Raw genomic sequence first — 12,836 nt, forward strand, 5'->3', positions numbered from 1 at the left:
AAAGAGATTTGATTGTAAGTATACCACATTTCTTCCCCAGTTACACTAAGACAATTTCTTACCATTTCACTTACTAGTCTGATTTTCTGCAGTGCTAGCCGAGGTACAACAAAATAACCATCTGTTTCTCACTGAGAAGCAGAATTCTGAGAATTCTTGTCCTATGGAAGCTCTCGAATCATATCTTATTTAAACCAAAACATATCTGGTTGGATGTAAACTTTTTGTTCCAGTTATGATAGACCCTTCCTTAGGTGCAAGGAGCCTTCCTGCATTAGAAGAGATGTTTTCAATTTATTGAAGATTCCATTAAAGCAATGAAACCTTTGCACACAACCCCATCAGGTGTATTGGCATGTATCCCACCATTCCACTGACCAAAGTTTGAAGGCTCTCTCTAGCCCAAGGACTGTTCCTCCAGCTTCTTCCAATGGAAGCGATTGGAGGTAGTCTGCTTAGGCTCAAGGAACTTCCTCCAGCCTAAATTAGATTATATTCCATTATGTCTATGTGCAACAAGGGTCAATAAAATAAGCTTCAAGACCAAGCCTACTGTTCCACCTCGGGCAGGGCTTGTGCAGGCTGGGCAGTGCTTCCATCACCATGCTTTGCTCAAGGCTCCTGCAGGCCAACCACTGCCTCTCATGCCGCGTCTCAGGCTCAGCCCAGATAGTGCAGGGCTCAGCCCAGATAGTGGGGGGGAGGCCATTGCCCCACCAAGAGGTAAGGCTGCCTCCTGCCGACACCTGTCCTTGCTGCTGCTCCAAGTGACAGTAGGAGAAGTATAAAATATAAGGCCAATGTCTTGTGCTCAGCTAAACGCAGAAGGTTACACAATGTTTTCATAGACATAGTGGTGCTCACAATGTCAACTCTCCCGTGTCTTCATCAGTGGTGCTCTTAATGGCCAATCCACCCTGCCTGTGAGATAAGTTAGGCTGATAATGTATATCTGGCCTAAGGTCTCTCAGTGAGTTTCCACAGCAGAATGATTTGAGATTCTAGTCTGAAACTCTAACCACTATACCACAATGACTTTTTGTAGGATAGCTTCTGAGCCTGGGTGAGTCAAGCAAGTTGTATGGTAGCAAGATGTCCAATGATTGCTGCAGGGCCTGGCCTCAGTGTAGGGTTGCCAGGTCCCCTTACCCTCATTGTGGGAGAGGGGGGACCTGGCATTTACCTTGAGGATCTTACGTTCATGCAAAGCACGCCCATGCTACTGGTGGGGTGTGATGACGTCACTTAAGGAAGTGACGTCATCACAGCTAGTGTGAATACACCCACTGCACACTGGCTCTGGATATTTCTTGCCTCCCAGGCCCATTCCTCAGGCCTTTCCTCCCACTGGCCTGGTGAGGGAGGGCAGAGGCTGGGAACGGGGAATCCCTGGCCCCACCAGTGGATATAGCAGCCCTACCTCAATGAGCCCTCTCTCAATGGCCAAAATAGCCCTGGAAGGAGCCCTCCCACCCTATGCCTTTTACTGACAGAAACCAAGTGTGAAATGCAGGCAAAACTGTTGTGGTTGTCTGGCAACAGCCACAGAGGACATCCCTTTCTTAATGCTACAGGTACTTCTTTTATCATTTTGGAGTTTTTAAACTGTCTAATTCACCCCCCCACACACACACACACAAACATACACACAGATTTGTCAGCAATCTTGGGACATTTTTCAGGTTTGTAGAAAGATCTGTCCTGTCTGTTCACAGCTCCAGTCTGCTGATTTAGGTACCCTCAGATTTGACTGGATTGAGAATTAGATATTGTTAATTGATTATACATGTAATGCATGCCTGTCTGTCCTTCCAAGGTTGTTTGTACTTGGGAGGAGCTTGTGTCCCTCCTAGAAACCATTAGTGCCTCTTTTGAGGCTAAACTCACAAGTTGAAGTTTTCTGAGGAGCATCTTGTGGCTACAGAACTTCCTTTGACCCTCCTTGGCATTCAGGATTTGATGCACATATTCATGGTCCTCTGTATCTTATCTCTCAATAAGAGGCTAACTTCACCTCACTGACAACATGTTTATTTTTAGAAAGGCCAGTTTGGGAGGGAGTGATTTAAGACAGAGGAGCAGTGGTGGGAACAATTTTCCCTTAGTGGCTTCTCCTTTATATAGGGGTTCAGAATGTTTACTCCACTCCCTTCAGTGTGTCCATTGAAAAGCACTGTGGTTAAGATGTACAAGGTATGAAAGTTCTGCCTGTGGTGTTTTATCTCTGATGACTTGTTTGATGAAATGTCTGTATTTCAGTCAGCCCTAAATGTGCCCTTCAAGTGGGCTAGAAGTCCTATGTGAACAGATTGGATGAAGTCTGTTCAGTCTACATCTTAACTGTGATGTGGCTCAGTCTCACATCAAAAACCAAGTCTATTACAACAATGTATTCATTACTTTTGTTTCTGTCTGCCCTTGCTAATGATTTCACTGAGCTAGGAAACTTGTCTTCTAGAATGCTAAACATCTGTTTGACTATGAGTTGCTTATATTCTTTTGTATATGGTAATCATCCGTTCAGAGATGGCCTAGATCTTAGACTGATATGCTATAACTTATCTGTACATGATCAGAAATCTGACAAAAGTTTTCTCTGTATATTTTGTGTATATGTATGTGTTTTTTAAAAATAATACATTTCTTTTTTTTTTTGAAAATTTTTTTATTGGGTTAGGATCAAATGTTTACACATTACAGTCAATATTCCCATTTCCCAATTTCTAACCCCCTCCCTTTCCTCCCCCTTTTTGTTGACTTCCAACAGTTTTCCAACCCTTTGTCCCTTTTCCCTTACTCCTTTTAATCTCCTCTATCTAACAAATATATATTCTCCCTTTATTCTAAGCAATACTTCTTTAACTATTTTTAATACTCTGTACCCTGACTATGAGTCCCATTTTCCATAATGGATAAACAATTTATCCCATTTTTCATTATTTCACTTTCAAATATTTCTATATATCATAAACTATGTAAACCACACATTCATATAAATCAACCAGTTTAACTTATACTCTATATGTTATTCATTCTATCTTCTTTCTATTTTAGTTATATTTGTTTACATTAGTATTTCTATTCCCCTTCAGTCATAAGTCTATATATGATATCAATCAATTTGACTCATATACAACTTCAAATAAACATATTCAGTTTGGTACACTGTACGGAATCAAAAAGAAAATATTATTAGTTAATCAATCCTTATAGTTAACCCTTATGATTAATTATTTTCTATCAATATTCTATTTATTATTCTATATATATCAATCTAATATCATAACTGCTTAGAAATTCTCTTTTACCTCTTCTCCTCCCCGGTAAAGTCACCCCCCTCTACATTTTATTGTACTTCAGTAGTTCTCAAACTGCCACAGTTCTCCTCCCACCTCCCATTTCTTCTCCAAATATTGTTTCAGCTTCTCCCAGTCTGTGTTAAACTGTCCTGAGTCCAGGTTTCTCAATTTTCTTGTCATTTTGTCCATTTCTGCCATATACAGCAATTTGTGGATCCAATCTTCAATAGTTGGCACTTCTTGTATTTTCCATTTTTGCGCATACAAAAGTCTAGCTGCTGCCGTCATGTAAAATATCAACGTCCTATGATGGGCTGGAATTCCCTCCATTCCCAAGTTTAGTAGCAGGAGTTCTGGGTTCTTATTAATTTGAAATTGTAATATCTCACTCATTTCTCTTATTATTTCCCCCCAGTACTGCCTAGCTACCTCACACGTCCACCATATGTGGTAGAGGGAGCCCTCATGCTTCCTGCATTTCCAGCATTTATTAGAAGTGTTCAAATTCCCTAGCGCAATCTTCTTTGGTGTCATGTACCAACGGTAAATCATTTTGTAAATGTTCTCTTTAATACTAGTGCATGTCGTTGTCTTCATTGTAGTCTTCCACAAGTATTCCCATGCCTCCATTGTTATTTCTTTGTTGAAATTTATGGCCCATTTCACCATTTGTCCTTTAACTATTTCATCCTCAGTATACCATTTCAGCAGTGCTTGGTATACCTTAGATATTCTTTTCTTGTCCTCTTTAAGAAGGGTCTGCTCTAGTTCCGAGTTTTCTGTTCGTATACCTCCCTTTACAGAGTCCGAGTTATATAAATCTCTAATCTGTCTATACTGGAACCAATCATAATAAGGTGATAGTTCCTCCTGAGTCTTTATTCTGAGTTTAGATTCTTCAGTTCTAGTTATTTCTTTATAAGTTAGACATTGTTGCTCATTATCAACAGCTCTCGGATCTATCACCTCATATGGAACTACCCACAAATGGGTTCCTTCTTCCAGATAGATTCTATACTTCTTCCAGATTATATATAAACTTCTCCGTATATAGTGATGCAGGAACATCGAGTTCGCCTTTACTTTATCATGCCATAAGTATGCGTGCCATCCAAATATTTTTTTATATCCCTCTAGGGCTAGTAATTTCTTATTCTTTAGCGTCATCCACTCCTTCAACCACACCAAGCAAATTGCGTCATGGTAAAGTCTTAGATTGGGCAGTTGCATTCCGCCTCTTTCCTTTGCATCTTGTAAAACTTTCATTTTCACTCGAGGCTTCTTGCCTGCCCATACAAAGTCTGATATTTTCCTCTGCCATTTCTCAAATTGCTTAGAGTCACTGATGATTGGTATTGTCTGTAGCAAAAACATTACTCTTGGTAGCACATTCATCTTAACTGCTGCAATCCTTCCCAACCATGACAAATTTAGTCTGTTCCATTTAATCAAATCTCTCTCTATCTGAGTCCATAGTTTTTCATAGTTGTTTTTAAATAAGTCTATATTCTTAGCAGTCAGTTCGATTCCTAAATATTTCACCTTACTTGTTACTTCACAATCCGTTATTTCCGTTAACAATTGTTGTTTCTGCTTAGTCATATTTTTGCATAGTATCTTTGACTTCTTTTTATTAATATAGAAACCTGCCAAATCTCCGAACTCCTTAATCTTATCTATCACTTTTGGCATGTTCTCCAATGGGTCTTCTACAATTAACATTATGTCATCCGCAAATGCTCTGACCTTATATGAATAGTCCTTTATTTTAATTCCTCGAATTTTTTCATCTTGTCGTATTTGTATCATCAGGATCTCCAATACCAAAATGAACAGCAGTGGAGACAACGGGCAACCTTGTCTTGTTCCTTTACTTATAATCAATTTCTTAGTCGCTTCATCATTCACCACAATTGCTGCAGTCTGGTCTCTGTAAATTTCCTTAATTGCTCTAATGAATCTTTCTCCCAATTGTAGCTTTTCCATAGTGGCAAACATAAAGTCCCAGTTTAAATTATCAAACGCCTTTTCAGCATCAACGAAGAAGAAACCAACCTCTTTGTCACAACGCTTGTCATAATATTCAATAGCATTAATCACTGTCCTTAAATTGTCTCTGATTTGTCTGTCTGGCAAAAAGCCTGCTTGTTCCTCCTCAATGACTTCCGTAAGCCACCCCTTCAGTCTCTCCGCCAGTATCTTCGCAAAGATTTTATAATCATTGTTAAGTAGCGATATAGGTCTGTAGTTTTTCACATTAGTCAAGTCTTGGCCTTCTTTGGGGATCAATGATATATTCGCTTCATTCCAGGTATCTGGAATCCGCTGGTCCTTTAAAACTCCATTGATCACCTCTTTTAGGAATGGTGCCAGTTCATTGGCCATTACCTTATAAAATTTCGCTGTAAGTCCATCTGGCCCTGGCGCCTTTCCTAGATTTGCAGATTGTATTGCCTTGTTTAGTTCCTCATCTGTTACTTCACTGTTCAGTTTATTTCTCCAAGCTTCCGAAATTACTGGAAGATTCATTTTCTCCAAATATAACGCTATTGACTCTTTATTTACCTCTTTCTTATTATACAACTTAGCGTAGAATTTGTAAAAGGCTCTACTAATGGTAGTCTGTTCCAAATACGTTTTATTATCTTCGCAAATTCTATTTATTATTTTCTTTTCCCTTCTCTTCTTCAGTTGCCATGCCAGATACCTCCCAGGTTCATTTGCACCTCCAAACGCCCTCTGACCCAGTCCCTTAAGGTTCCACTCCAATTCTTCATTACTCATTGCTGTTAACTGTTCCTGAAGCATTTTAACTTCCTGATATAATTTCTTTTTCCCTGGTCTCTTTTTTAACTGTATTTCTTAATACATTTCTTAAGGACAAGAACAGTTTGAATGATAATGTAACTAAACAATGGATGTGATGTGAGAGGACTGAACATTTAAAAATTGATTGAGTTTGTGCTTATGGTAAATGTCTTCAGTTTGCATGATATATTTTACTTGTTTGCCTTAAGAACTTTTCAAACACAGTCCAGGCATATAGAGTTATACACAACGTAAGGCACTGCCGTAAACCCATAGTTCATGTTGTCTCTCCCATTGTGCATGAGAATATGAATACATGCCTGTGCACATAAATCCCCTTTTCATGGTAGATGAATCTTACTCATTGTGGCAGTGTTACATCGGATCTTGGTTCCCAGTAGGGTTGTAGGTGTGGTGAGGGAAACTGAATTGAGACTGAGGCTTACTCTCTGTCACCTGTAGAGCACTTAGCTAATGAACTATGAGGTGATTTGGAAGCAGATGACTTCTGCTTTCAATAGATGATGTGCATGATTGTTGACAAGAGGCTTTTGATGCTGTGGCTTTGCTCCTGATCTTAAAGTGCATCTTTTGATGCTGCGGTCTTTATTTTCAAGTTCACCATGTTACCCCTCAGCAGTTTTCTTTGTCTGCTCATGCATGAATATGAAGTATGCAACACAGAGCTGGGAGCGGGGGGACATGGTATAACGGTAAGAGTGCCAGACTAGGATCTGGGAGACCCAGGTTCAAATCCCAACTCTGCCATGGAAGCTTGCTGAGTGATCTTGGACATGTCATACTCTCTCAGCCTAACCTACCTCACAGGGTTGTTGTGGGGAAAAACTGGAGGAGAGGAGAATGGTATAAGCTGCTTTTGATCCCCATTGGGGAGAAAGACAAGTAAAACTGAATTAAATAAACAAACAAATCAACATAGTATATATTTGTGGTAAAAATTTCCATCTGTATTAAAACTACTTAAATGGGGTTTGACTGTGTTCTAATTATTCATATTAGATCTGTATGACTGGCCTGTTGTCTACAATGTAATTAGGCATCACTATGATATTATATTTGTTGTCAACATTTGAAACTCATAAAAATAAGAGGGTTTGTCCCAAGAAGAATTTGTAGTGATTTTGCTGAATTAGTATCTTGCTGTGGCAGGATGATTGCATACTTAACTCAGATCAAAAATCCCATAAATACCACTTTCAAGATTTGAGATTTTTTTTAACCAGTTTGTTATTGAATGTTTACAGTGATATGTTTCTGAATTTTTTTATTTTATAGACTAGTTAGTAATTCATATATACATTATTGATCCAGTTTTCTATTATTTTTCTAGGCTGTTAATTTCTGGTATGTCCTGGTGATGAATGATGAACACACGGAACGGCGTTATCTGATGTTTTTTCTTCTGGGTTGGGGTCTTCCAGCTTTTGTTGTTGTTCTGCTTTTAATTATCCTCCGAGGAATCTATCATCACAACGTGTCACAGATTTATGGCCTGGTCCACAATGATCTGTAAGTCTCTATATATGAAAACATTCATGCCACAGATTGAGTGGACATTTGTGCATTATTCTTCTTGCTTTATCTGTGGTCTAGACTAGGAGTGTGTGCTTCAGATTTCCAGGCCTGATTTGGAAAGATTCGGGATTCCCAAATTGGCTCCAGCATTGCTGAGCTGATTTGGAACTCCCGAAGCAAAGCTTCCCGACTGGACTGCCAAAAAAAGCCTTGACAATACCTGTGCAGGATGTATCGATAAGTCTTGTACTGGCTTCTGTAACAACAAACAGCAAGAAAAGTTTCAAACTTCCCACCCTGCCACTTTTTTATCCAATGGGAGGGGGAGGAAGGCTTGCCACTTCAGGATTCAGGTTATCCTGAATTATCAGGAAACCCAAATCTTTTTAAGGTGCACACCCCTAATCTAGACTATGCAAAACTAAGATTGTCAAACAGTATCCTTTTATTTTTTTAACAGACTATGATATTCAGGTGGTACATGTGCTAATATCTGCAGTGCTTTGCAGCCATTTCCAATTCTTTTCCACTTCCTTGGATTATCCAAAGTAAAAACCAATGAGTTGGTTTCATACTTCATATTTGGAAGAAGGAAAGATTACGGTGAAGTTGGATAGCTTCACACGTGTAATTCATAACGTCTGTTTCAGCTCTTATTATATAGTTTAAAGATCTATTCAGGTTTAACACCAAACAATGGTTTGTTTGTCTTTTATTAATATTATGGTCATTTTCTGAAGCCAGGATTTGGCTTACAGATGATCACTCAAATCTTGGTTTGCCTCAGCAAATGCTGATTTCATTACTTCCATTCTGATCAAGTGTCTGTAGCTTGGAAGTGCACAGTGGTAGCTCTGGGAATCATACCTGGGTGTCTGCATTCATTCTGCACAGAAAACCATAGTTAAGACTAACTGTGGTTATTAAATCAACGTCAAACAATAATTTCAGATTCTGTTATGGCAGACCCTAACAACCTGTAGTTAGTAAAATGGCCCACATCTGGTTTATCATACTAACCATAGGGTCTGAATTGAGCCCTAAAGTTTTTCAAAAAGGTTTTTAATTTTTAGAGAAACCAAAACTGCAGAATTGTTAATCAGGTTCCACAGAATAAAAAGTATTGTGGCTAGGTTTGCCAGTCCAGTATCTCCCATTTCCTGCCACTGTTTTGAAGGGCATTGGGAGAATTTTTTTAAATATTGCCTTTGGGCATATAGCATTGAGCCTGTACTTTTGCCATAAAGTTTCTGGTAATTTGAAGGGAGTTATATTTCCCTAGAATTACTGAGTTTCAACCCCATATACTGTCCCCCGCCCCGGTCTCCTGCTGGTGTCGGACTAGGCAACCTGGTTCATTTTAGGACTATCCTCCTTCCCCTTTAAGAGAACAGTTACTTGGAGAGAAGCAATAAATGCAGAACAAATGTGAATGAGAAAACAAGTCTTACTAAAGCTATAAGTTTAACTTCACCTCAGACATAGACACATGGGAATTTCAGCATTTACTCAGCTGCATTTCCCCTTCACCCTGCTCTTTGGAGCTTCTTTTTCACTTTGGAAGAACATATATAGCCGATATCTTGCAGTTCTCTGCTGTGGTTCATATTAGCCTAGGTAGTCGTTTTCAGCTACTTTTTTAGGCGTGTTTGATGATGTGAGAGAAAGATGCCTAGTCAGGAATGGAATGGAAAAGCATGACTCTGGAACCAGTAGATCAGCTAGAGAAAGGAAAGCTGGAAAGGAAAAATTGGGCTCTAGTGCACTACTCACTCATACTGCTCACTGCCCCCCTCGAGCTAAGGGATTAATTCCTAGCCAAGACTGAGATTATCATCTCATGATTGTTATATCAGCCTCTGTTATAACAAGCCTGCCTGTATAAGTGAGATCAAGATGTTCCAGGATGTTCTCAGATACACACCCTTCCCTTCCTATCATGGGCCTTGTACAGTGTTTCTCTACAAAACTGTGAACTTGAAGTGACAACATTAATATTTACCATGTTCACATCACTGCGGATGAAAGAGAGACAAGTCATTCCTGATGTTTGTTAGATCTTTTAACTAACTTCAACTTTTAAAGGAACATGTATTTTATTACAGTAAATGGGCAAAAACACTACTTTTAGATTATGACATTGAGTATTCTAATACCAATAAATAGTATTTTTCAACTACTTTCATGTAAACACCATTTCTTCTACACACATTGGGTTTGATCCAGTCCTGAACTGTTTGTTCAAGCGTGGGGTGCAATTTCCATTTTTTTCTTACTTGAGAAATAGACCTCCCCCCCCACACACACACTGCATCTCATACTGTTGCTGAAGTCCCCCAGTTCTCAGGAGCTGATTTTGGAGGTGCTTTGTCCTTCCTCTACTTTGCTGAAGGTATAAGGGCACTTCCACTAGTGCAAGTGGAAGGCAATTTCCACCAATTTCCCTCCCATTTCAGCCCATCATCCTACATCCTGCACTGTTCTCAAAGCTTTGGAAAAGCATTGGAAAAGCTTTTGGTGGGCAACAGAGGTTCACAGCAAGGAGGAGGAGAGGATCCGTTCTGTCATTCCATTCAATTCATAATTCTCTGGATACAAGCTATAGGATGTACCATTCAAACATCCTGTCTCGCTTACATTTTTGAAATATGCTAGGAATACCATTTTGACATTATAACTAGACATGGGCACGAACCAAAAAAATTTATCAAACCAACGGATCGTGGTTCGGTGTGGACCATGATCCCGAATTCCCAAACAGCAACGACCATCTCCCATCCCCGAACCAAACCCAGATCATGGATCGTGGAAAACGCAGCGGGGCACGCCGCTGTTCCCAGCCCATGGCTATTTATAAGCATGGGTCCCATTCAGCAACACAGGAGGTCTGTGTTTGGCCATCAGAGCTGCCTATCAGGGTTTGCAGGGATGAGATTGGAGTGCCCATGGCTACAGAACACCCCCTTCCCCCTCCCTCCCCTGGTTGTCTTCTCCCAACTTGTAACTGCTTTGCAGCTCCATGGTTGGAAGGAAGAAGTGCTGATCAAGGAAAGCTGGGCTTCCATTGGGGTTTCCAGGGTGACAGAAGGAGGGCAGACAGAGCTCAGGCATTCCCCTGGCTCCGTTGCCAGGGGAATAGATTGCTGGCACCTGAGTGTCTGGATTCCCGAACTGAGCCCAAACGCCACGATCCAGGCCTCTCCCGACCGCTAGATCGTTGGCCGTGGACGATTACGATCCGCCGGGTCACGATCGCGCAATCGCCATTTTTGTGTGGTTTTGATGCTCATAATGCAGTTTGTACCCATCTCTAATTATAACTTCTGGATTTATCTAAACAAAGATAAACCATCTTATTTCAATCATCTGGCAAAATCCAATTTTCTCCTTTTCTAAATGACAAAATATTGTTTTACTGAGAAGTCAACCCTGTTAATTATCAACTACAGTTAAGTCTATAGATTCTAATGAGAGTAAAGGTGATAATGCTGGGTAGCAGCTCTTTAGCCAACGTACACCTACCATCTTTGTCTACTAGTTCCCTTTTGGCGTTCCAGTGCTGTCATCAACTAAAATAGCAATTCCAGTGTGTTTGTTTTTCCAACACATGCACACACACACTGGAAATACAAACACAAAGGAATTGCTGTATTAGTTCATACACACAAACACACATACCTATGACCATTACAAATTTTTCTAATAAGCGTATATATTAACTAAATGGTTTTCTTCCAGAAACATTACCTCTGCTTATTTTGCACACTGTTATTGTTATTATTGTTTAAAGCTAGGAGCAGTTTTTCTTCTTTTAATCATATGATTAATTATTAGCATTCTCACAAATAATGTTTATGTTATAGCTATTCATTTCTGCTGAAAACATTTTTTTCTTTAGTCTGAAACAAAACAAAAGCCAGTTTTTTCCTCTACTTCTGTGAAACTAGTATTTTAATTTGGGATATTAAGAACACCTAATGCTTCTTCTTGTTCTTTCTAAATAGCTGGTTGCAAACTCATTGGAAAAGGAGAATTTGAACTTCTGCATTTGAACTTCTGATTCACTCCTTGCAATACGTAAATAAAACGGTTAAGTTAAGTTCAGTGGCTTTATTTATGTATGTATTTATATACATACATTTATATACCATAAATGTCCCACCTTTCCTCTGGCACCATGCAGCACAAGATGGGTAACAACAATAACAATACAAAAATAATCATTTATTAAAATACATCATTAAAACAATTAGAACAGGTAAGTCAAAGCCCACCTCTATAGTTTCCAAGCTGCCCATAAGCTCTTTTGAATAAGTCTGTCTCATATTGCCAGAAGATCCCAAAAATAATTACCTCCCTCACCCTTTCCAGGACAGAGAAGACCTCAGACCCAGACAGTAGCAGATAGTATCCTGAAGAGCAAGGGGAATGCTCGGAGATCCTGTTGTGATTGCCCATGTTCATATCATGAGAGGTGATCCTTTAACTATGTCATCCTCGGATTTTTAAACTTTCTGAAAGTTTATCAGAATGTGGATTTAAAATCTACAACAGAGCAATCCTAAGAACACTTGCCTGAGAGTAAGCCCCATTGAACAGACATGAGTAGGATTCTGAGTAGCCATGTTTAGATGGCATTGTAGATCACTTATGAATCCCAGGAGCAGATTCTTCATCTATTTTTTCTTCTTTCTTTTTCTGTTAAAACACTCAGTGATGGACAGTGGTGGGAATCAGGAAGAGCAAGAGGTGACTCTCGCCTGAGTTCTCCTATTTTTTATAACTACTTTAAACATCCTTGCTTGTCAGTACTGACTGCTATAAAGTGGTTCTAAAAAGTGACAAATATTGTACTTTTAAAAGGATTTTGTATCCTTCTGATGCAAAATAAATGTGGACTGTATTACAATTATATTTAACCTCAGTAACCTATTTCAATTCAAATTCCATTTCTGTTTGGAAATCAAATGTTTGTATCTTAAAGCCTAACAATTTAAAAATGAAAAATAATATTTTCAAAGTCAAATATATTTTTCCTGAAGTATTCCTTGGAATCACAGTTAATGACATCCCCTTCTGCTAGCTAACCACTATTTTGGTCTACCATCTAATAATGGTGAAAAAACTGCTAAAGGGGCAATTTAATGCAGGAAAATAGCATGATGGATATGGGTAAAGGAGCTCCTCTTACTC

The 12,836-nt window shown here is 39.3% G+C and overlaps 1 protein-coding gene across 1 annotated transcript in view; it reads left to right on the plus strand.

The window, feature by feature from the left end:
- Positions 1-12,836, plus strand: part of ADGRV1 (adhesion G protein-coupled receptor V1) — a 428,595-nt gene that overhangs the window by 301,887 nt on the left and 113,872 nt on the right. Inside the window, exon 85 of the mRNA XM_054987564.1 lies at positions 7,459-7,637. Within this exon, the coding sequence (XP_054843539.1) occupies positions 7,459-7,637 (179 nt within the window). The remainder of the gene's footprint in view (positions 1-7,458; positions 7,638-12,836) is intronic.

The sequence above is a fragment of the Eublepharis macularius genome, chromosome 8, assembly GCF_028583425.1.
Source record: "Eublepharis macularius isolate TG4126 chromosome 8, MPM_Emac_v1.0, whole genome shotgun sequence".
NCBI lineage: Eukaryota > Metazoa > Chordata > Lepidosauria > Squamata > Eublepharidae > Eublepharis > Eublepharis macularius.